General features: G+C 42.4%; 1 protein-coding gene across 2 annotated transcripts; it reads right to left on the bottom strand.

Annotated features, from left to right (window-relative positions):
- Nucleotides 1–824: 824 nt before the first annotated feature.
- Nucleotides 825–20,039, bottom strand: GMFB (glia maturation factor beta). 2 transcript variants are annotated; one of them, XM_066277699.1, is made up of 7 exons: nt 19,918–20,039; nt 10,118–10,214; nt 8,382–8,431; nt 7,671–7,720; nt 6,736–6,821; nt 5,665–5,738; nt 825–1,821 (listed from the first exon to the last, which is right to left on the bottom strand). In XM_066277699.1, the coding sequence occupies exons 1-7, from the start codon at nt 19,918–19,920 to the stop codon at nt 1,750–1,752; spliced, it is 432 nt and encodes a 143-aa protein (XP_066133796.1). In that variant the 5' UTR covers nt 19,921–20,039; the 3' UTR covers nt 825–1,749. The 2 variants fall into 2 exon arrangements, with proteins under 2 accessions (XP_066133796.1, XP_066133797.1); XM_066277700.1 differs by having other exon boundaries at nt 6,736–6,818.
- Nucleotides 20,040–25,601: the final 5,562 nt, after the last annotated feature.

Genomic DNA, 25,601 nt, shown 5'->3' with positions numbered 1-25,601 from the left:
CAAATAACCGTATGAATAGAAAATATGCCAACATAAAAAAAAGCTTTTGCTAGTTTTGAAATGACTAAGATATTCTTAATATAAGAATTCATTCACCAAATTTAGTTAATCTTTAGAGTCTGTTTGTCAAATTAATGTTGAACAGTTACTTGTTTGTTTTTAAAGTACACTATATATTAGAATCCTTGCTTCATGCCAAGGATGCCATCATCTAACAAGAAAGGTGGCCAGAGGCCCTGGCCGGTTGGCTCAGTGGTAGAGTGTCGGCCCAGGATGTGGATGTCCCAGGTTCGATTCCCAGCCAGGGCACACAGGAAAAGCGCCAATCTGCATCTCCACCCTTCCCTCATCTCTATTCTCTCTGTCTCTCTGTTCCCCTCCAACAGCCAAGGATCCATTGGAGCAAAGATGGCCGGGTCACTGAGGATGGCTCCATGGCCTCTGCCTCAGGTGCTAGAATGGCTCTGATTGCAACAGAGCAATGGCCCCGATAGGCAGAGCATTGCCCCCTAGTGGGCATGCCGGGTGGATCCTGGTTGGGCGCATGCTGTACTGTCTCTCTGCCTCCCCACTTCTCACTTCAGAATATAAAAAAGAAAGAAAGAAAGAAAGGTGTCCAATTTAGAGTATTTTCTGAAATTTAGGATATAAAATGCAATTTCTATTGATGTGTTAATGTTATTAACTATGGCCAAAGTTTTAAGATAAGTAATCATTTCTTATGGCACAAAACTAATCACAAATATCCCCAGAATTGGATATCAACTCTCAACTGCCAAATATTCATCAATGCAAGCAGATAGTTGGAATTTAAAAAATATGAAGTCGATTTATTACAAATTTCAGATACACACATTAGAAAATTGTTTTACTTGGACCCTTTACAAAAGTATTACTTTCACCAAATCTGGAATACTGGCAGTGTAAAAGTCTTAAACTAACTTTGAAGCTAACAAATTAAAGGCACAGTATTAACACATTTAAAATAACTAGTTTTCACAGGACAACATTAAGAGGTGGTGCTTTATAAATAAGGTATTATTAACCTAGATTCAAAACTCCCTAGAAATGACATCACCAGGAATGAAGCCCTTGATTAGTTATAACCCATCAGTTCCTAAGATGCTACTTTCCATAGAATAGTCATATTATTACAAAATCTAACTCCCAGACCTTAAGAACGAGTGATTGATCAAGTTTCTGGACTTGATTTAAAAAATATAGGAAACCAAAGAAGGGATAGAATTAATGAAAGATGTACTAGTAATGCAGATTACACTAAATTATTAATCATGGCTCAAAATAGGGTCGTTTGAGTCTTTTACCCCATATTAATTTCAAATTTTTGACAAGTGATAATATGCTATTTTCATACAGAAATTGTCAATATCCAGTATTTGTCAAAAGGAGGCAAAGTGTTGTCTATCACAATACCCACTTTCTGATGTTGTCTGCAAACAGTATCAAATTCTGAACATAGTTATAGAAGTCAGTCACAAGAGTGCAAAAAGTCCCTGGAGAGAAGTAGTCCACCTAACAATTACAAAATATAAGGAGACATTTTACAAATTTCATTACTATGAAGATGATTTCCTCTTTGTTCAAACTTTGAACAAATGAGGACTTTTTCTTTACTGCAGGAAACAAACTGTAAGTAACAGTGCATTTTTAGGCATAAATAAGTATTTATGTCTGGTTCCAGTATGGTCAGGTTAATACATAAATACTTTAGAAACACAAAACTTCACATTAGTGGAAAAATCCAAGTTTCTCATGTAACCATTCTTCAGTTAGGTCTTCAGTATTTCTTATTTCAAATACCTTAAGAAAAAAAAAGGTTAGGTTACACTCTGATATTCTCAAAAAATATCAAATACACTGTAACATTTGAGTATTAAATATCAAAATTCTCCTTTCTTTCATATTGATCATGACTTAATCTGGGTAAATTAGATACACTGCTTAAGAAGTATGTTTCTTCTTTATTTCATTTAAATTAAATTAAAAAATTTTTGAGGCAGGGAGAGAGACAGGAATATTGAGCTGCTCCTGTATGTGCTCTGACCGAGGAACTGAACTGGTAACCTCCGTGCTCCAGGATGGATTTCCAACCAACCGAGCTCTATGTCCAGGGCTTAATTTTTGATTTTTAGAGAGACAAGAGAGGGAAGGGGGAAGGGAAGTATTCATTTGCTGTTCCACTCAGTCGAGCATTCCTTGGTTGCTTCCCCTGTGTGTCCTGACGGGAGATTGAACATGCAACCTTGTTGTTTCAGACCATGCTCTTCACTGACTGAGCTAACTGGCCAGGGCCAGTTTTTCAAATACTAAGTACTCAGTTACCAAAGTTTAGCATAAAACTAAAATTCCCTTAAAAGTGAGCAATTCTGTAAATCCCACCCACTTCAAGAGTCAACCCAAGTATATCAGTCTAGTTAGGGGCTGAAAGAGCATATATGCTGGTCCTCCATAACTGGAGGAAATAGCTATAGATTGTTTTGATAAAGACAGCCTAACAGTCCACAACCACAAATCGTCAGCAAGAATCTGAATGCACAGGCTAGAAAGTATAATGGCGCCCTGGCCGGTTGGCTCAGCGGTAGAGTGTCGGCCTAGCGTGCGGAGGACCCGGGTTCAATTCCTGGCCAGGGCACACAGGAGAAGCGCCCATTTGCTTCTCCACCCCTCCGCCGCGCTTTCCTCTCTGTCTCTCTCTTCCCCTCCCGCAGCCAAGGCTCCATTGGAGCAAAGTTGGCCCGGGCGCTGGGGATGGCTCTGTGGCCTCTGCCTCAGGTGCTAGAGTGGCTCTGGTCGCAATATGGCGACGCCCAGGATGGGCAGAGCATCGCCCCCTGGTGGGCAGAGCGTCGCCCCCTGGTGGGCGTGCCGGGTGGATCCCGGTCGGGCGCATGCGGGAGTCTGTCTGACTGTCTCTCTCTGTTTCCAGCTTCAGAAAAATGAAAAAAAAAAAAAAAAGAAAGTATAATGGCTATAGGAAGAAAATGTAATAAAGCAGAAAGAATGGTTGAGGCCAGATGTGAGTTTGAATCCTAGTTCTGTCATTTACTATCATGCAACCCTGGACAAGTCATTTATCCTTTGAACGTCAGTTTTCCCATCTACAGAATAGGAATCACACCATCAATGTCACAAGGCCATAGTGAGAATTCAACAGGATTATTTGTGAAAGTAATTTGTAAATTGTAATGTCTCAATTCCAGTACTTTAGGTCACACTCAGGAACAGAATAGCATTGAGGTTGTTAACAGAGCTGTCCTTAACCACCCAAGCCACTACAGCAACTCTAGGGAATTCCTATGGTACAAAATTAGGAAAAGTAGTATCTATACATTGGTGGTATCCATGACAATCCTATGGGCTAAAGGGAAAAAGCAGAAGGCACTTAAAGACACCCTCTTGGGTTGCTGAATTGTGGTGGCGCAGTGGATAGAGCATCAACCTGGAACACTGAGGTCGTTAGTTCGAAACCCTGGGCTTGCCTGGTCAAGGCACATATGGAAGTTGATGCTTCCTGCTCCTCTCCCCTCTTCTCTCTCTCTCTCGCACATGCTCTGTTTCTCTTTCACACTCTAAAATTCTTCTCTAAAATGAATAAAGTCTTTAAAAAAAAAAAAGACATCTTCTGGGTCGATGATTAAGCACCCAGGGGGAAAACACTGATGCTGTCCTTAAAATAAAACCTGAAAGGAAATATTACTTAATACCACTTCAGAGTTGTAATATTTTGTTTCAAAATCTAAAATATATATACTTTTTCAACTCAAACTAATATATAGAAGTTAAAATTTAAGAGCAAGCACCTCTCTTACCTCTAATCTTCAAAACTGCCATAAGACAATGGGGACATGTTAAATCATAGAGCAAGTATCTCATATACAACAGAATGTTCTATCTAGTGGTTTTCAACTTTTTACACTTGGGGATGGTGAAAATAGGAGAACTATGTCAGGGACCAATAAAGCAGAAATCACCCTGAGCATAAGCGAATTCAACTAAGATTACTGGTCTATCATTTTTTTAAAATTTTTATTTTATTTATTCATTTTAGAGAGGAGAGAGAGACAGAGAGAGAGAAAGAGAGAGAGGAGAAAGAGACAGGGGGGAGGAGCTGGAAGCATCAACTCCCATATGTGCCTTGACCAGGCAAGCCCAGGGTTTCGAACCGGCAACCTCAGCATTTCCAGGTCGCTTTATCCACTGCGCCACCACAGGTCAGGCGGTCTATCATTTTTATACATCAGGGTAGTTAACTCTTTCACGAACTGACACAAAATTTCTGGCAGACCTCTCCATGGACCAGCAGCTGAAAAACATTTCTCGCTTTAAAAAGCCACTGGTAGTTATTCTTTAGATTTGGAAGCAATATAGTTAACTGCATAGTATGGAATTCCTGCACAGAATTCGGTTCACTCAGCCTAAAGTACGAAAGCTTTAGTACTTAACTTTTATTTAATGAAATTGTATTATGGCCTGATTGGTGGTGGCACAGTGGATAGAGCATCACCCTGGGACACTGAAGTCCCAGGTTCTAAACTCTGAGGTCACCGGCTTCAGCTCGGGCTCATTTGGCTTGAGTGCAGGCTCACCAGCTTGAGCACAGGGTTGGCAGCTTGAGTGTGGGATCACTGAGATGATCCCATGGTCAGTGGCCTGAAGCCCAAGGTCGCTGGCTTGAGCAAGGGGTCACTGGCTCAGCTAGATCTCCCAGGTCAAGGCACATATGAGAAGCAATCAATGAACAACTGAAGTGCTGCAAATATGAGTTGATGCTTCTTATCTCTCTCCCTTTCTGTCTGTCCCTGTCTGTCTCTCTCTTGCTCACTTGCTAAAAAAGAAAAAGAATTATAGAAGATGAAGAACTTGTAATAGATTGAATAGTCAGTGGCTTTTCTAAAGCTGCCTACATATTATTTCATCTGATGAACTTATAATTCCCATTAAAAAATACATTGAGTTCAAGACTTCTATCATTCTATTTCCAACTAATAAAAAGCTTGGACTAATTTATTGCTCTGTTCTGAATGTTTAACTGCAAAAACATACTTACCTCTTTAGATTATTTCAGCTTTCTGCTCTGTACAGTAGTCTCGCTTGCCCTCAGGGGATACATTCTAAGCCCTCAGTGGGCACCTGAAACCCAGGATGGTGCCACACCCTATACACCATGTTTTTCCTACACACACGTATCTTTTAACTTCAAGGAAGCACTTTACAGCTTCTCCTTAGCATATCTGAACTGCCAACATCACTAACTACCTTTGTGCTTTGGGGCCATTATTAAGTAAAATAAGTTTTCCTGAACATAGGTGCTGCGATACTCAATAGTGATCTGAAACTGGGACAGCTAAAAAGTGACTCACAGGCAGTTGGGTATCTAGCTTGGTTGTGTATACTGTACACATATTTGCTGGAAAATGAGATGATTCATGTCCAGGCAGGAAAAGATTTTGCAATGCTATTCAGAACCATGTGCAATTTAAAACCTATGAATTCTTTATTTCTGGAATCTTCCATTTAATATTTTCAGACCATGGTGACTACAAGTAACTGAACCCGTGGAAAGTGAAACCGTGTACAGGAGGGGAACTATTGTATTCTAAGTGAAGATACTGTCTCAACAAGCAAGTCAAACATAAATACCACCTTGGTTAGTTCAGCTGTCTGGACTAGCTTATTCTTACTCCCAGCATACATCATCTGTTGTTCAGGCTTACATCCTGGAAGAGAGATTTGTGTAGAAATGAGACTTTGATTTTGAAAAAGCAATGGGTTTTCATTATTTACTTTTAAAAAGTGATACATTTAAGATTTCCTATGCTTTCAAGATGATAAAAACTTCAGTCCAAATGTGATTTTGAAAGTCTTACTTGCACACTCTACAAAGAGACACAGCTAAATTACAAATAAACAAGCTTTAAGTTAGCAAAAATAAATGAGCCTAGACTTCTATAGATTCTGACTTTTAGATCCTTGCAAACCTTAAAACTTTTCAGCATTTCCTTAATTCTGACTTGAAAAATATCAAGTTCAATTCTATGGAGGTCTTACACAGATAAGGTTTTGGGATGATGATGGGTAGTGAGGCGGAGAAATCTGCCCTGAAAAAAAGTTTACTTATTAAGTTAAAAACATACTGTAGTATATTTTAAGCACTAAGTAAATGGTACAAATAATAAAGTTTAGAGAAGAGTTCATCAAGTAAAGATTTTACTGTGGGCGTGAATGGTGGTACTAGTGAGAGTTCTGGTGATGGATACAGTAAATAACAATAAGCCATTTTAACAGTCAATGTAAGCTATTCTAGCACTATATTCAAGATTATAGGCATATCATGGGTAACTAATGCTTTAAAGATAAACACAAATATATACATCATGATTATACACAGGGTTCACATATTTAGAAAAATGTTTAAAATAAGAGAAAATGTACTTTTGATATTTAAAAATGTCATTACATTTCAAATTCCTTAAAATGTGTGTATGATCTGACCTAACAACTACACTTCTAGGAATTTATCCTAGGAAAATAAGAAATTCTAAGCGATGATGCTATATAGTAACTTATTTCCATGTGTGTGTACACACAAAACTCATTTTAGGTTTATTCAACACTTTTCATCTTTAAAACAAGCATACAATTTGTCCTGTATAAAGAATGGTTTTATAAATTAGATCAGAAACAAATATGCACTATGTAAAGAAATTCACTTACCAACAGGACTGGAGAAAATAAAACACAGAGGATATGAAACTCTTCCATCATCACGTTGATATTTATAACTATACACAATGAAGGTTTTTCTCAAGTTAAAGAAACTAAAATTACTGCTCTGAGACAAGCACTTAACAATGTTTTGAAATCTCTGGAGAGCTAGTGAGTAGTAAATTTCTAACACCCATTTAGGCCACACTTTCACTATCCATTATCTTTCCACAAATTTGTAAATGGGCCCCATGATAAATTATAAAATATTATGATCTCTTAAAAATAAGTGTATTAGGCCCTGGCCGGTTGGTTCAGTGGTAGAGCGTTGGTCTGGCGTGCAGAAGTCCCGGGTTCGATTCCCAGCCAGGGCACACAGGAGAAGTGCCCATCTGCTTCTCCACCCCTCCCCCTCTCCTTCCTCTCTGTCTCTCTCTTTCCCTCCCGCAGCCGAGGCTCCACTGGAGCAAAGATGGCCCAGGCGCTGGGGATGGCTCCTCGGCCTCTGCCCCAGGCGCTGGTCGCAACAGAGCGACGCCCCAGAGGGGCAGAGCATCGCCCCCTGGTGGGCATGCCAGATGGATCCCGGTCGGGCACATGCGGAGTCTCTATCTCTCCCCGTTTCCAGCTTCAGAAAAATACAGAAAAAAAATAATAATAAAATAAGTGTATTAAAAGTATGGATTTAATATGGATTTATCTTTCTCATTTTTACTATAAACACATAATAATAAATGAAATTTTTTAAAAAGGAAATAATTCATCCCACTAATACATCAACTTTTCATTTTTTTCTTGGTCTAATATGTGCATACATATTTCAGTTTGATTGTAATCATGATGCAGAAGAAAATGTCTTCTAAAAGTTGAAAATATAAACTTCATAAATAAAATGCTGACCATTAAAGAAAACAAATCTTTTTGAAGCACTAAGAAAAGGATATCGAGGTTGTCGTTCAGGCAATTCATCTTTAAGTTCATCTGGTGAAATGCCCTGGCATAATAAAGAGAAACAACTTTAAACAATTTTTACCTATAACCTTGAGAGAAACTAAGCACGCATTCTACTAATAGGTATGAATTCATAACCATACAACACAACACAAAATTTTATTTTACTAAGTTATATATAAGCTAAGGTTCCTAAATCCTCAATCTAATGAAAGCTCCCTCTAGCCCACTCAGTTGAGTTGTTTACTAACCAAACATGGGACTGAGAGGCACAGTAGTCTATGCTCATGTTCCAATTGTCAAAATCCTGATAAACCAACCCCTCAGAAGAAACATGTCTGATTTAGGGGGAAAGGTTCATTTCTTTTCACTCTAAAGTAGTTACTTAATTTGACAAACTAAATATTTAGGTTCTAGGATTTTAGTTTTTAATTGCTGGCCAAGCAATTTAGAAGCAAGTTGTAAAGCTGACTCAGTAATTAGTGGACATATAGCCTTAACTTCTAACACTTGTTACACTGATTTTTTTTTAATATGTTGATTAAATTAGAAAGACAAAGCACTACACAAAAATAAGCACACATTTTTCATGCCTAATAAGCATGTATCTGAAGGTGTAGAACTCATTTAAAAAGTAAGTAATATAACATCTTTTGGGTAATCACTGCTTAACTGTAAAACTATATATAGGTGATCATACAAACCTCAAGCTCTTCATCCAGTACCACCAGGCGTTTATCCTTATCAATCTTCACTAAAAAGAATAAATAATATGAGCAAATTGTGATTCTAATGTGACCTTGGTCAACCCAACCCAGGAGTCTTGGCCCCTTTTTTGGCATCTAAAATTAAAACATCAAGAATCACAGCATAAAACACTCATTTAGTTTTAGTTCAGTTTATTAGCTACCTTAGTTTTTCAAGTAGTTAGTGTTTAAAAGCTTTCACCCATAATTCCCATCACTTACTTTGCTTATTTAGAACTTTATATCAACTCTTTACATTTACAGTGCATATGGAGAACTTTATAAGGATGACTGTAACTGAGACTGGTCTATGTAACATGGTTGGAACTGTAAGGGGAAAGTGAACCAAGAGTCAGGACAGAATAATCGTCAGATTCCCAGCTTCTCCAGAGTCAGGATTTCATGGTACAGTATAACTATTCTGAGAAAGTGAATTACAAATAGCAGTGATATCTATATTCAAATCTATATAACATAATCCAAAATCATATTAAAATGTGTTTTTATGATGTATGCCTCTTTTTTTTGTTTGTTTTGTTTCTTTTTTGTTTTTTAGGTGAAAGGACAAAAGATAATGAGGCAGACTACTGCATACACCCTGACCGGATCCACCCGGCAATCCCATCTGGGGCCAAAGCTCTAATACCAAGCTATTTTTAGTGCCTGAGGCTGTCACACTCAGACCAAGTTATCCTCAGTGTGTGGGACCAGGCTCAAACCAAGAGCCACTGACTGTGGGAGGAGAGGAGGGAGGTAAGGAGGGAGGTAAAGAAGGAGGGAAGAGGGAAGGAAGGGGGAGAGAAAAGGGAGAGAGGGAGGGGGGGGAGAAGTAGATGGTTGCTTCTCCTGAGTGCCTTGACTGGGAATCACCCTAAAGTCAGCCAGTTTTGGTTTTGCACTAATTTCCCAGTAAATCCTATGACATAAAGTATGATCTCAAATAGCTTTACCTTTCTGTGGGAAAATACACTGACATATATTTTCACTTCTGTATTGCTCTGCTGTAGTATTTATTTGTAATAGAACCAGAATTCCTGACAAGTTGTTACCACCTCATTAATTCACATGGGCCAGATGCATCTCTCTGTTACACATACTCTATACACGCCTACATTTTATCCTTCTCATTCTTCCTTTATCTTTCTAAATTACTACCCACATATTAAATATTAACGAGAATATAAAAGAAATCTGCATAACATCAGATACAGCACATAGTGGGAGAGGCAATATTCAAATCCTTCTTTCCATTGTCAGAAGTCAGAGAAGCTTAAATATACTCTCCATAAAAATGGAGTTCGAGTCTAGAGATGAAATAAGGGTGCAAGTCACTTTGAACACAATGCTGAACTTTACCATTTTACATGTAGGCCAAGGTTTCTGAGGATGAGTGAGTGGCCAGGCTAATTTTAGTCCCCTGAGAAGTTAAAGGATAGAGAAGGATGGGTCACTACAAATGACCAAGTGACCCAGAAGATAATCTCTTCCAACACTCTATAGTAGCAGATTGGGGGAGGTAGGACATTCCACCTCTGTTCTGTGATATTAGCTGTTACTAATTTTTTCAAGTGATCTAAAAAGGGGGGGATTAAAACAAGAGGTAAATTACTTTCTAAAGGTTCAGTTTATTCAATGTAGCTATAAGATAAAAACAAACTAACAGCACATAACTGAAACAATCACTTGTAGCTTACTTATAATGGCAGCATTGTTCGTTTCTTTGCGAAAACGAAACTTTCTCAGTTTTTCCACTAAATCTTCCGCAACATCACAAACCACCAAAGACTCACTCTAGAAAAGGAAAGAAAAAAAATCATGTATAAAATGCCATGATTTCAATATATGTAAATAAGTTATAAAATCTATTCCTTTAAAAAGGTATACTGACATCTTCAAATGTCACAATTATGTGAAAGCATTAACACGAACACGTGAACACTCAAGAGCTTTGAATCTACCAACCTTTGTATCTATATTAATTACACACATTTGTTCATCTTAAATGTAGAATATACTTTAACTTTCTCCTTACTAATAACTATGTCAAAGAACTAGACATATAATAATATGCATTTTTATGAGAACTGCAGAGGAAGGGAAGAATGTGGGAAAATTCAAGCATCTCTGCCTGTTGTTAGAAAGCATATATTTTTACACAATGCAGGAAGAATAGGATAATCATCTTATTGTCCTTAGAATTAATAAGACTGATTCATTTTGGGGTCTACAACTATAAAAAATATACAAATAAAAGTATGAAAAACCTTAAGAGTAAAGACCAATAACATTTCTATCTTAATTGACTATGGGGATTTTATTTATTTTATTTTAAATTGATTGTAGTGAGAGAGACAAAGGGAGAGAGAGATACAGGGAACATCGACCTGTTCCTGCATGTTGTCCTGAGTGGAGACTGAACCAGTAAACTGCATTTCAGGACAATGTTCTAATCAACTGAGCTATCTGGCCAGGGCAGACTATGGGGATTTTAGAAGGAGCTGTTTAGAATCATGAAAACAAAACCAAATGAAACAAATATAAAAATTAAAAGGAAACTTACAAATTATGAAAAAAATATGAGACTCTTCTCCAGAAATCTAGCAAGGAAATGATCAAAGCACTCTCCTTTTAGCGGTGCAAATGTGTTATTGATTGCAAGCATGAGGATGTAAGTCTTTCTTTTTTTTTTTTTTTTTTTTCATTTTTTCATTTTTCTGAAGCTGGAAACAGGGAGAGACAATCAGACAGACTCCCGTATGCGCCCCACCGGGATCTACCCGGCACGCCCACCAGGGGCGATGCTCTGCCCACCAGGGGGTGATGCTCTGCCCATCCTGGGCGTCGCCATGTTGTGACCAGAGCCACTCTAGCGCCTGAGGCAGAGGCCACAGAGCCATCCCCAGCGTCCGGGCCATCTTTGCTCCAATGGAGCCTTGGCTGCGGGAGGGGAAGAGAGAGACAGAGAGGAAAGCGCGGCGGAGGGGTGGAGAAGCAAATGGGCGCTTCTCCTGTGTGCCCTGGCCGGGAATTGAACCCGGGTCCTCCGCACGCTAGGCCGACGCTCTACCGCTGAGCCAACCGGCCAGAACCTGTCTTTCTTTTTTTTTAAGTGAGAGGAGGGGAGATAGAAAGACTCTCACATGCACCCAGACCAAGATCCACCCCACACCCATCTGAAGCTGATGCTTGAATCAACCTAGTTACCCTCAGCACCCTGCTGATGCTCAAAGCATTATAGCCACTGACTGGGAGAAGGAAGAGAGAGAAAAGGAGGAGGGGAAGACAAGCAGATGGTCGCTTCTCATGTGTGCCCTGAGGATGGAACATGGAATGACTGCATGTTGGGTCGATGCTCTATCCACTAAGCCAACTGGCCAGGGATAACTTATTTTATTTTATTTTTTTTTACATAGGCAGAGAGGGAAAGACAGAAACATGAAGCTGTTCCCATTTGTGCCCTGACTGGAGAATTGAACCAGCAACCTCTGTGTTCTAGGATGACACTCCAACCAAACAGCTATCCGGCCAAGTCTGTCTTTCTTATCTTTCTTTTCTTTCCTTCTTTTCTTTTTTCTCTTTTTTCTTTTCTTTTCTTCTTTCTTTCTTTCTCTTTCTCTCTCTTTCTTTTTGTATTTTTCTTAAGTGAGAAGCAAGGAGACAGACAGACTCCTGCATTCACCCAACCAGGATCCACCCAGCATGCCCACCAGGGGGCGATGCTCTGCCCATCTGGGGCATCACTTCGCTACAACTGGAGCCATTCTAGCGCCTAAGGTGGAGGCCATGGAGCCATCCTCAGCACCTGGGCCAACTTTGCTCCAATGGAGCCTTGGCTGCAGGGCAAGGAAAGAGAGAGAGAGAAAGAAGAGGAGGAAGGGTGCAGAAGCAGATAGGCACTTCTCCTGTGTGCCCTTGCCGGGAATCAAACCTGAGACTTTTACACGCTGGGTCGATGCTCTACCACTGAGCCAACTGGCCAGGGCCTTTCTTTTTTTTAATGTTTAAAACTTCACACACATAAAAGTAGAGAATTGTATAGTGAATCCCCATACACTTATAACTCAGTTCTAATCATTAACATACAGCCGATCTTATTTTATCCAATACCCTCAATACTGTCTCATAGACTATCACACAACAAAGGCCAGAAGTCATTTCAACTGTAAATATTTCAATATGCATCATTAAAAAGACAGTATGTGCCCTGGCCGGTTGGCTCAGTGGTAGAGCGTCGGCCTGGCGTGCGGAAGTCCCGGGTTCGATTCCCGGCCAGGGCACACAGGAGAGGCGCCCATCTGCTTCTCCACCCCTTCCCCTCTCCTTCCTCTCTGTTTCTCTCTTCCCCTCCTGCAGCCGAGGCTCCAATGGAGCAAAAGATGGCCCGGGCGCTGGGGATGGCTCCTTGGCCTCTGCCCCAGGCGCTAGAGTGGCTCTGGTCTCAACAGAGTGACCCCCCTGGATGGGCAGAGCAGAGTGACCCCCCCCCGGTGGGCGTGCCGGGTGGATCCCGGTGGGGCACATGGGGAGTCTGTCTGACTGCCTCCCCGTTTCCAGCTTCAGAAAAATACAAAAAAAAAAAAAAAAAAGACAGTATGTGCCATTAAAAATATAAGGACAGCCTGACCAGGCAGTGGCGCAGTGGATACAGCATCGGACTGGGATGAGATGGACCCAGGTTCGAGACCCTGAGGTTGCCTGCTTGAGTGCCGACTCATCTGGTTTGAACAAAGCTCACCAGCTTGGCCCCAAGGTCGCTGGCTCAAGCAAGGGGTTACTCGGTTTGTGGAAGGCCCTCAGTCAAGGCACATATGAGAAAGCAATCAATGAACAACTAAGGTGTCACAACGAAAAACTGATGACTGATGCTTCTCATCTCTCTCCGTTCCTGTCTGTCTGTCCCTATCTATCCCTCTCTCTCTCTCTCTGTAAATAAATAAATAAATATCTTTAAGAAAACAAACAAAAAAATATAAGAACAATAACATTACCTCACCTAAAAAAACAAGAGTAATTCCAATCTTAAATATTCAGAGTTCAAATTTCTCTTACTGTTAGAAGGTTTTTCTTTTCACATTGGTTTGACTAAGATTCCAAATAAGGCCCACTTACTTTGGTTTCTTTTCACAGATAGCCCCCTGCCCCTTTTCAAGACAATTAAAACATGTGAGATCAATGCTAAAACACTTATGTTTCATTATAACCCAGAAGTATTAAGGCTTCCAAATTTAAGTTAAAATAAAAATTTAATATAAGCTTGTTTTTTGACCCTGTGTTGGGTAAATGAAAGCATATGTTAAAGTAGGAAATGGCTATCCATTTTAAATTGTCTTTTAAATTCAGAACACTGGCATTATGTAAGGCATGATATACCGTATGATATGCTATTACACAGTTAGGAAGTATATCCCACCCATAGGTACTACCCGATCAGGCTCCTGTAGGAGTCATGTCTGTCCATCCTCTTAGTTATCTTTAGAGAAAGGGATGCTAAGTCCTATGGAGCTTTCTGAAGCAATATCCAACCCTACTCTCTTTCTTTTTCTACCTCCCAAGAAAGATATAGAAGTCAGAAAACGACAATTTCCATTCTCTTCACAACCAAAGGTAGAACTTACTAGTGAAACTAATACATATTTTAGATTTTTGTTTAGGCAAGGACCAATTTATCACACAAGTCATCTTCCAGCTGTGATACCCACAGCTGCTTGTGCAATCCTGACATTCTAAGGATCAGAAACCAAGTGGGAAAATAATGCTGTGATTTCATTCATACAGCTTTTTTTTTTTTTTTTTTTTTTGTATTTTTCTGAAGCTGGAAATGGGGAGGCAGTCAGACAGACTCCCGCATGTGCCTGACCAGGATCCACCCGGCACGCCCACCAGGGGGCGATGCTCTGCCCATCCTGGGCGTCGCTCTGTTGCGACCAGAGCCATTCTAGCGCCTGGGGCAGAGGCCATAGAGCCATCCTCAGCGCTCGGGCCATCTTTTGCTCCAATGGAGCCTCGGCTGCAGGAGGGGAAGAGAGAGACAGAGAGGAAGGAGAGGAGGAGGGGTGGAGGGGAAGAGAGAGACAGAGAGGAAGGAGAGGAGGAGGGGTGGAGAAACAGATGGGCGCCTCTCCTGTGTGCCCTGGCCAGGAATCGAACCCGGGACTTCTGCACGCCAGGCCAACACTCTACCACTGAGCCAACAGGCCAGGGCCTTTTTTTTTTTTTTTGAAAGCCTTTTGGTGTTTTTCTCTCTTGCATTTGCACCCCTCCCAATACTATGAAGCCAAAAACTTCTTCCTATAAGTAAAAAAATCTAGGCTCTGCCAATTTTAATTGTTTAGAGTTAGTAGAAGCATTTAAGAATGAGTATAACACCCTGAAAACAACTTTATATGGTAAACTACCACAAAATTAAATGGAAAATTGAGCTCAGGTGTGTATTTATTAGTTTATACATATGATGAACATATTATAAGTGTTAACACCATGCTAAATCTAGGCATACAATCATATAAAATATATGGTCATACACCACACAATGGTATTTTGGTTAACAACTTACAGCATATACAATGATGATTATAATGATTAAACGGAGTTAAAAAATCCTGCTGCCTAGTAATGTCTTAGCTGCAATGCATTAGTAATGTTTGTGATTATACCAGTGCAAACAAACCTACTGTACTGCCAGTCATGTACAAGTATAGCGCACAGTTATAACTGTATGTATACAGTACATATTTGATAATGATGTGATTATGTTACTAGTTTGTTATTTACTGTACTTTAACATTTTTTAAAATATATTAATTTTAGAGAGAGAGGGAGGGAGGGAAGGAGTAAAAGAAAGAGAGAGAGAGAGAAACAATGATTTGTTGTTCCACCCATGTATGCACCCACTGGTTGATTCTTGCACGTGCCCTGACTGGGGATCAAACCCATAACCTTGGCATATTGGGATGACTCTCTAATCAACTGAGCTATCTGGCCACGGCCTCTACTATGTTTTTATTGTTATTTTAGGGTGTAACCTACTTTAAGAAAAAGGGTTTGCTGTAAACAGTATGCAGTGTTACGCTGGCAGCAGCCTCGTACATCTCGTATTTACAGCATCTCTTGATTGCATCCTTTTCTCTTGTCCTTGATTTAACTTCATGTTGTTTTAGAACGTTAGTGTACTCTAAGTGTACAGTGTTTATAAAAGTTCACAGCAGAGTACAGTAGTATTGGAGGCCTTCACATTCACTCACCACTCACTCACTGACTCAGCCAGAACAACTTCCAGCCCTGCTTGTTCCATTCATGGTAAGTGCCCTATACAGCTGTACCATTTTACATTTTTTGTTTGTTTTACTTTTAGTAGCACTTATTTTAATCTGAATTTACTCCCAGGCCATAAGACTTTATTTTCCCCTCCAGTTTCTTCTGGGATATCTTTTCTTTTTCTGTGCAACCTTTTCTTCTGGTTTAGAACAACCTACTCTTTTTCAGTAAGGATCTTCTCAACGTTGCAGAAAATGCTCACATATGGGTTAATCTGCTCATGAGTTGTATAAATTCTGCTCCACATCTTGGCAGCTTTGTTCACCTGGATGTGCTCAATGATCCTGCAGTTTTAAGCATGTGCATCCAAAATTCAGCACTCTCCTTGGGCCACTGACCCTGGGTGCAGCCCCACTGTTTGGCCTCAGGACACCTACCAACCCCACCACTCTAATGACAGAATGACATACAATGCTTCTGTAAAGGGATATCCTTTAGCTACTTGGTGGCTTTGCAGTTATGCATACCATTGATGGCCTGGGCAGTTTCATGAACACAAAGATTTGAACCTTTTGATTTGCATGATTTTGTAAGTTTTTCTGGGTCAAATGAATAACAAACCATTTTCAGAGGTCACGTCAGACCACTTATGGGAAGAGACCATTTTATCATCTACATCACATTTGTGGGGTTAAAATTATTTTTCTGAAGTTAGAAGCGGGGAGGCAATCAGACAGACTCCTACATGCACCTGACCAGGATCCTCCCAGCAAGCCCACCAGGGGGCGAAGCTCTGCCCATCTGGGGCGCTGCTCCATTGCAGCCAGAGCCATTCTAGCACCTTAGGCAGAGGCCATGGAGCCATCCTCAGCGCCCGGGCCAACTTTGCTCTAATGGAGCCTTGGCTGTGGGAGGGGAAGAGAGATAGAAAGGAGAGGGGAAGGGTGGAGACACGGATGGGCGCTTCTTCTGTGTGCCCTGATTGGGAATCAAACCCGGGACTTCCACACACAGGGCCGACGCTTTACCACTGAGTCAACTGGCCAGGGCCTACATCACATTTTTACTGTACCTTTTCTATGTTTAGGTACACAAATACTTACCATTGTGTTACAAGTGCCTGCAGTATTCAATACAGTAACATGCTATACAGGTGTATAGCATAGGAGAAATAGGCTGGTTATACCATAGAAGTTAGGTGTGTGGTAGGTGGTACCATCTAGGTTTGTGTAAGTGCATACTATGATGTTTGCACAATGACTAAACTGCCAACCAACACATTTCTCAGGATGTAGCCCCATTGATAAGCAGCACATGATTGTAAAAATATAAGCCTACCCTCCAGGAGCTTATAGTACAGTCTACTAGAGAACAGACCTATAACAAAAGAATCAAGCAAAAAAAGTTTCCAATAAAATGTACACTCCCTCAAAAAAAAAAAGTACACTTGTTTGTACCTGTGATAAGAGCTAAGAAAGAGAGACAAAGTTTGAGAAATGACTAGTGAATAACAGCATGGTCACAGGGGCTTGCCTGAAAAAGGCATCCCAAGAACCAAAACTACCTATGTGGAGACCTCTTGATTAAAGTGAGCATGGGCATCAAAAGTAATGAGGGAGCATTTGATAATCTTGTTTCCAGGCACGTCATCAATTTGGCTCAAATATACTCTTATAAAAATTCCCTATTAAGCCCTGGCCGGTTGGCTCAGTGGTAGAGCGTCAGCCTGGCGTGCGGAAGTCCCGGGTTCGATTCCTGGCCAGGGCACACAGGAGAAGCGCCCATCTGCTTCTCCACCCCTCCCCCTCTCCTTCCTCTCTGTCTCTCCCCCTCCCGCAGCCGAGGCTCCATGGGAGCAGAGTTGGCCCAGGTGCTGAGGATGGCTCTGTGGCCTCTGCCTCAGGTGCTAGAATGGCTCTGGTTGCAACGGAGCAACGCCCCAGATGGGCAGAGTATCGCCCCCTGGTGGACGTGCCGGGTGGATCCCGGTCGGGCACATGCGGGAGTCTGTGTGACTGCTTTCCCATTTCCAACTTCAGAAAAATATAAAAAACAAACAAACAAAAAACCCCACAAAAGTAATGAAAGGCCAGGGTGACTAAAGCAGAAAATGAGCAGGAACATGGTACAAAAGGAGATTGGTAGCAGCTGAATCACATAGGGCCTACTGGGTCATATTAAATATTTTGGTCTCTTTCTTATGAGCAACAGGAAGCCACTAAAGTGTTTTAAGCAGGATAATAACTGAAAGCATGATCAGATTTGCAGGCAGGAACAGGCAGAATGCCAGAACGAATACAACAAGACTAGTTAACTGACAAGACTAAGTCAGGTGAGAGATGAAAAGCAGCTTAAACAGGCTGAAGAGGTAAAGAGAAGTAGGTAAATACTGTTAATACTAGTTAACATGTGTTAAATACCATGAGAGAAATATTGTGCTATGTCCTTTACACAGATTTCCCTTTATGCTCAAAACACCATCATGAGATGGGTATTATTATCCCCATTTTGCAAGAAACTTAAGACTTAGAGAAGTGTTTTCCCCAAAGTTACATAATTAGTAGAGCCAGGACTCAACCCAGGCAGCCTGACCTCCAGCCCACTTAACTCTCTTAACCACTACAAAGGACCTGGTGGAAGACTGGGCATTGGGAGAGATGGGTTAGGAAAAAAGTTGCCAAGATGATTCCTAAGCTTCTCGCTTGTGTAACAGACTAAATAGTGCTGCCTTTAACATTGAGTTAGACTAGGTTTGAGGGGAAAGAGCATGAGTTCTATTTTGGACAAACTGAAGTGGCTTTGAGGAACCCCAGTGAGGAAAAGATTCTCAGAGGATGTTAACTAAGTAGAGGGAGACATGGATCCAGACTGGATCTCTGAAGAAAGGTCTGAGATACAATTTCACAAGTTATATGCATACAGGTGGTAACTGAAGCCTTGAGTGCAGCTTAAGAAACGATGAAGAAAGAATATATAATGGAAAATGAAGCACTGGGACAGAGCCTAGGACTCCTATGTGTGATGTCCAGGGAAGGAGAACAGTCTGCATGGGACACAGATAGCCAAACAGAAGAAGCAGGAAAAAAAAAACAGGAATTCTGTATCCCAAAAGCCACGAGAGAAGAGAATGTTTCAAAAAGGGATGGTCAACACCCTCAAATGCAGTTGAGAGGTCAGGAAAGATAAGAATTGAAGAGTCCTTAGAATCTGGTAACCGTAACAAGATCTATTCGATGGAGGTGGGTTGAAAAATGAGTGGGAGATCAGATAGGTCAGTGGGATTTTGTGTTTTGTTTCTAAAAACAGTTTATTTTAAAATCTGACAGGAAAGATCCAGAGGATCCTTTTTGGGCAACGGACTTAATTCTTCACTTATTTTTTAAAAGTGACTAATTGATTTTAGAGAGGGGAACGGAGAGGGGAAAGAGAGAAACATCGATTTCTTCCACCCATGCACTGATTGGTTGATCCTTGTTTGTACCCTGACTGGGGATGGAACCCGCAACCTTGGCTTACTTACCCAATGATGCTCTAACCAAGGCGCTCTAACCAAATGAGCAACCCGGCCAGGGCTTCTACTTTTTTTTGATCCTTGGGTCCTAAAGAAGCCAGAGCCCCTAGACCCAGCAAAACTAATGATCTTTACAGCCACTTGAATGCCAAGCGCCAAAGCTTTGGGTGAAAAGGTTTGCAAATGCTCTAACTCGATGAAAGCAAGGACACAGGAATCCTAAGCCGGGCAAGGGCAAGACAAGCTTACGGCGAGGCCGCAAGACTGGAATCAGAATTCCAGCGAGCCCACCCAGCAAGGCCGCCAGGCGGAAGGCGGAAAGCGCTCGGCGCCGGCCGCAGGCCGGACAGAGAAAACCGCGTTCGAGACAGCTCTCCGCTGGGCCGGACCCCTGGCCTCTCCAGCCCTTCAGCTGAGGAGCTGGAACCCGCCGTCCAGAAGGACCCGGCGAGGATGGCCCACCCCTACTGGCCGCACCTTGGTCCCGGGACCCACTGCAGGGCGGGGAGGGCTGACCCGGGGCCGGCCGGAGTACGCTGCCATAGGTGGGGTGGCAGCCGCGGGGGCCGGGGAGGCCGAGTCTCCCGCTGTGGGCACCAGCCAGCGCCGGGGCGGAAGCGGCCGCCGACCCAGCCCGGGCGCTGCCCGCGGAGACCGGCGCCCGCAAACCGGAAAGCCCAGCTGGCTGGCCCAGCCCTGTGGCCCCCACCCTCCCTGGAGGCAACTCACCATTTTCCTTCCGGCAGTCGGCAGCCTCTCGCCTTCCCTCGGGCCCCTTTAAGAAGGCACCGCGGCCGCCTCCCTTCCTGCCCCGGCACTCGGCAGAGCCACCCCCACCGGTCGACGCGGCCTGGTGGGCCGACACGTGACCGCCGACGGTGGGAGGCACTGCTCAAAATTAGCCGGAACGCGGTCATCTGTGTGCTCCGGCCTGACTGTGATTCGGCAGCCGTGCCCAAACGCACTCTTACAGTGCAAGATCAATAGAGTTCATTTCAATTCAATAGAATTTTCTGCATCAGGGTTTCTCAACTTCATATTGACATTTAGAGTCCAATAATTCTTCGTTGTGGTGGATTGTGCTGTGCTTTCCTTATTGGGTGTTTAGCGGCATCCCTGGCCTCTACCCACTAGAGGCCAGTAGCACCTCCCCAGTTGTGACAACCAAGAATGAGACATTGTCAAACGTTGCCAGGAGGCAGGGGTGGGAAATCACCCCCAATTGAGAACCACTGTTATAAATGAATGTCCTAAGCTCTGGGCCATAGACTAAGTGCCATATTAATCACCAGTGTCAGCTTAGTTGGAGCAGGCTTCAGGTAGCTCCCTTCCACTCAGTGTATATACTATATAGATGACAGAAGCCCAACATCTAAGACGATGAGAGTTTTTTACGAGAGGGATTTGTTAGTTCAGGGGGTTCAAAAGGCTAGGTTCTGCTTAAGAGCTATAGGATTTTTCACAAAATTACACATTCGTTCAATTCTGTTGTGCAGTGACTGTCTCGAAGTTTGAAACTCAAAGTTATAACACTTATTATATTCCTATTAGTGTTTGCAAAACAGAGATAAATCTGTCCTTCAGGAAATAATGTGGGACACAGAAAGGCCATATAAAATGAATAAATGGTTTGGCAGCTGCAAAAAAAAAATACATAATGGAGATAATTTTTGAAAATATGTCAATACATTTTGCATTTCTCTTATGAAACCTTTTTCTCGGATGGCCAGAAGCATCTATCAGCCTCAAAAGAGAAACATAACTGATTCTGGGTATCCTCCTCCCCACCCTCAAAAGCAGCCTTTGACTACCAAAACAGGTTTTTTGAGTCCCAAGAAACACAGTCTTAAAAAAAAAAAAAAAACACCCCAGACATTACTAAGAAAGGTTTTTAGAAAAATTTAAAGCTCCGTTAACATTTCAAAATCCAAACCTTGGCAGAATTAAAAGTGTCATTTAGTACATGCCATATGGCAGAGAAAATGGAGGCTGTGACATAAGGAAAGTACCTGCTGAGTGGGAGGAAAGGAAGGAGTCTTTCCAGGCTGGTCTGGTGGAGGGTGGCATGGAGACAGAGCTGGGATATGTGAGCGGCAGTCATACCCCACCTGTCCTGGCTGGAGTCTCAGAATGGGGGCAGGGGGGGATTGTAGAAAAGCACCTGTATACATGTATTATTGGAGAACCTGCAGAGTTGGTAGTCTATTGCTCTAAGAAAGGAGGAGAGGCCTTGCATTTAGCCCTGCACCTCCTTGAACATGACTCAGGAACAGCAGTGTTCAATGGCAGAGGCGACCTCGTTTGCTATCCTGAGATAACTGCTGACTCTCAGTGGCCTGCAGATGACATGTGGAAGAATCTACATATTCATACATTCCCTCAGGAAGTAAAACTGGATGATGAACAGTCTAGTAAACCAGTGGAGCTAAGAGGTCACAGTGCATTAAGGCAGTGGTCCCCAACACCCGGGCTGTAGGTGGGCCATTTGGTACCGGTCTGCAGAGAAAGAATAAATAACTTACATTATTTCTGTTTTATTTATATTTAAGTCTGAATGATGTTTTATTTTTTTTTAATGCCCAGATTCCCTCTGTTACATCCGTCTAAGACTCACTCTTGACGCTTGTCTCGGTCACGTGGTACATTTATCTGTCCCACCCTAAAGGCCGGTCCGTGAAAATATTTTCTGACACTAAACCGGTCCGTGGCCCAAAAAAGGTTGGGGACCACTGCATTAAGGCTTCCCAACCGGAGGTAAATGGCAGGAACTCTGGGTCTTGAGAGTGGTGGCCAGCTGGTGCCACAAAAGACCAGCTGAAATCTGCTTTACTTTATTGAGGACTCACAAGTGTTGTGCAGAGCTGAGGCTCATTTTCCCAACTCTACCATGAGATCAGGTGAATACCCAGTAGAGAAGATAACCCTAAAATACCATTTTAAGGTGAAGCAAAAGAAGAGGGAGGAGTGAAAGGAAAGACTAAGAATTTTCATGAGAGCTTAGCTACCCAAAGAGGCAGTTAAACTTGAGAACAGGATACCTGTAATTGTGAACTTAAGCTCACTAGTTTTCTTCCCTTTTCCTCCCTTCTACTACTCAGTGAGGTGAGAATTCATGAGCAAAACTAAATCAGTTATAGATAAGTTATAGATAATAAAGAAGAGCTATTTTTTCCTCTTCATCTGAGAGTTATATACAGATATTTTGGGCTGCCAAGTTTTCTCAAGAAGAAATACCCTCCCTCCCTTTTTTCTGTAAATACTTGTTGAGCTGCTACAAGACATATGTTAGTACTGCTAGCACAAACATCAATTAGGTGCCATGCCTGCACTCAGGGAGCTGGGAACTTAGTAGTCTACAAAGACTAGTGAGTACATGCTATCACTGGGATCAAGGGTCTCCACATAGATGCACACTGGGTGATATGGGATAGGCCTCTCTCCAAGGGCTGGGAAGTCTTCCTAGAGAAGGGAGCTTCAGAGTTGAGTCTTAAGGATAACCAGAAGTTTGCCAGACGGAAGAGGAGGAAGGTGTTATGTGGACAAGGTCCACCGGGGGTGAGGATGACGGAGACACAGAGACCAGACTCCAGAGACCAGGTTCAGTGACACAGATCCGCTTTATTCAGGAAGTAAACTAGCTTATATACACAAGTTCAGCCTGTGTTACAGCATGTCCTTAACAGCCAATGGCTAAAAAGATCAGGGAGCTGCCTGGTTGGCGCTGAGTTACTTCCCTACAGTGGGTGAGCCCCCTCCTGAGTGTGCCTAGGAGGGTTTCAGGTGTTGGAGTATTCTCACAGCATTGCATCAGCCACAGCTACTAGGAATGCGCTATGCGCTCTACCTACAGCATTAGGTTTAAATTAGCCCCAGTAAAGCTCACATCCCCCTCACCTAAACATTATGTAAGGTTAGAGTTCACCTGCTTGAAATGTAGCAAAAGCTTATTTTCATAGGAATACCTGGGAAAGCTTGCATTGGGGAGGGACCTAACCATTAGGGGAGTTTAAAATCATAATAGTTGTGCCTGACCAGGTGATGGCACAGTGCCTAGAGCTTCAGACTGAGACACAGAAGACCCAGGTTCAAAACCCCAATGTTGCCACCTTGAGCACAGGCTCATCCGGCTAGAGCATGGGGGGGGGGGGGAGGTGTCCGCTGGCTTGAGCATGAGATCATAGACATGACCCCATGGTTGCTGGCTTGAGCCCAAAGATCGCTGGCTTGAGCCCAAGTCACTTCTTGAACACAAGGTTGCTGGCTTGAGCAAGGAGTCATTTGCTTTGCTGTAGCCGCCCCTCCCCCCCCCTGCCCCGGTCATGGCACATATGAAAGAGCAATCAATGAACAACTAAAAAGACCAAGGAGCCATAACAAAAAATTGATGCTTCTCATCTCTATCCCTTCCTTTCTGCCTGTCCCCATCTGTCCCTCTCTCTGTCTCTGTCATAAGTAAATACATACATACATACATCACAGTAGTTGTTTGTGAAAGCCTAGCCACAGGCTCAGGTCCCCAGCTGTTCCTGGGAGACTGACTTCTTGGCTATCTTCAGAATTTACCAAGGTCGCCAAGTCTGTGCTACATCAAAGAATCTGTGTCTCTGCAGCAGAATTCCCATCGTTAAGTCAGTGACCAAGGCCACAAAAACCCCCGATACACTAATCTAAGCTTACCCAGGTGCAAACACCCCTGTGCTTGCAATAACCCCTATATCTATCGCTCACTCCCACAGCTCAGGGCTGACACCCTTTGGCTGGTCTCAGCCCACGGCTGACACCCTTCGGCTAGTCTGAGCCAGCTTTTAAAAGAAATTTTCCTTTTGGAACACACTAGCCTCGCTCGTGTTTTTGGTTTATCGTGCAGTTTCTGCTTTTCAGAAGGAAGAGCTTTTCAGGCAAAGGAAAGAACATATGCACATAACTGGGATGATTAATTTTACGTGCCAACTTGACTTCTCCATGGGGTGTTCAGATTAAACATGATTTAGGAATGTCTGCGAGGGTGTTTCTGGATGAGATTAGCATGAAATCAGTGCACTTAGAAAGCAGATTGCCCTCCCCAATGTGGGTGAGCACCGTCCAATCTGATAAGGGCCTAAAGAGAACAAAAGGCAGAGGAAGGAGGAATCTGTCTCACTCACTTTTTTCCCCCTCCTGCTGCTTGTTTGAGCTAGAACATTGGTCTACTCCTGCCTTTGGACTGGAACTGGTCCCACTGACTGCCCTGGTTCTCAGGCCTTTAGACTTAGATTGGGATTACACCACCCCTTTCCTGGATCTCTAGCTACAAATGACAGTCTGTAGGACTGCTCATCCTCCATAATCATGTCTTTTAATTCCTCATAATAAACCAATCTCTCTCTCTTCCAATATCTGTATCTTCCTACTTACCTACCTCTTCCCCCGCCCCTTCCTCTGGAGAACCCTGACTAGTACAATGTCCAATTCTGAGGTCTGAAAATAGCTTCTTTCACTGATATTAAGATTCACTTCTCCCCACATTCTAATTTCTCTGTAATCAGGATACACCTACAACCTGTAGCATCTCACAATTTTGTTCTTGGTGATAGATAAAGTAAAGGTGATGCTTAAATCAACCTAAAGGTGAATGAGTTATATTTTGGGGCCCCTGGTTTGCCTGGGGCCCTTCCAAGTCTTTATACCTAATTTGTATCTGTAATTTTGTGTTCAGTCTCTTAGATGGGTCCCCCAAATGGTAAAGCTTCAGGCCCTACATACTTGCAACCATCTCTAATGTATCTAATGTATTTTAGAAGATTGGTAATTCAGTAGGTCGATGATTTGTATTTATAGGGGATAAGGGAAGGCAAACAGAGATGAGTGTTGAGCGATGGGAGATTTAGGATCTAACTTCAGTGAGTGACAGCTACATCCATTCATCTGGTGGAAGACCCCAGAAACTTCAACTCCTGCCCCTCTTTGTCCCAATCTAATCCATCATTAGGTCCTGTATATCTCCTATGATAGTGACTCTTGGTTCTCCCTCAAACTTCATTTTCTCCTTCTACAAGTAATATAACTCTCTAGTTTTAGCCAGACACTTTGAACAAAGATCATTTTCCAGCCTCCCTTTGAGTTAAAATGTGGACATGAGGCTTAGCGTTTGCCAATGGAACGTGTGCTGTATCCTTAGAGTTTCCTTAAACTGAAGTGCAGTCACATTCTCCTTGTCCCTTTCTCTCTCCTTCTACAGGAATATGGACATAATGGCTGAAGCTGCAGCAGACATATTGGACCACTAGGTGACCTTAGGAAAGGGAGTGACATAAAGCAAAATAAAAGCCTGTGTCCCTTGCACTATGGTGTACTATATCAGTGCCATGTTACCTACCTCTGGATTTTCACTTGGAAGAGAAAAACTACCTCAAGTAAGATACTGTTTTTATTTC

The sequence above is a fragment of the Saccopteryx bilineata genome, chromosome 4 (assembly GCF_036850765.1).
Source record: "Saccopteryx bilineata isolate mSacBil1 chromosome 4, mSacBil1_pri_phased_curated, whole genome shotgun sequence".
NCBI lineage: Eukaryota > Metazoa > Chordata > Mammalia > Chiroptera > Emballonuridae > Saccopteryx > Saccopteryx bilineata.
This window is presented reverse-complemented; position numbering and strand designations above follow the sequence as displayed.

Bases quoted from the DNA above. Each gene is read 5' to 3' on its own strand.
- GMFB (XM_066277699.1), bottom strand. The intron at 8,432-10,117 runs GTAAGCTACAAG...TATTCTTTTTAG, and splicing joins GAACAATGCTGCCATTATAA to TGAAGATTGATAAGGATAAA. The intron at 7,721-8,381 runs GTTTGTATGATC...TTATTATGCCAG, and splicing joins TACTGGATGAAGAGCTTGAG to GGCATTTCACCAGATGAACT.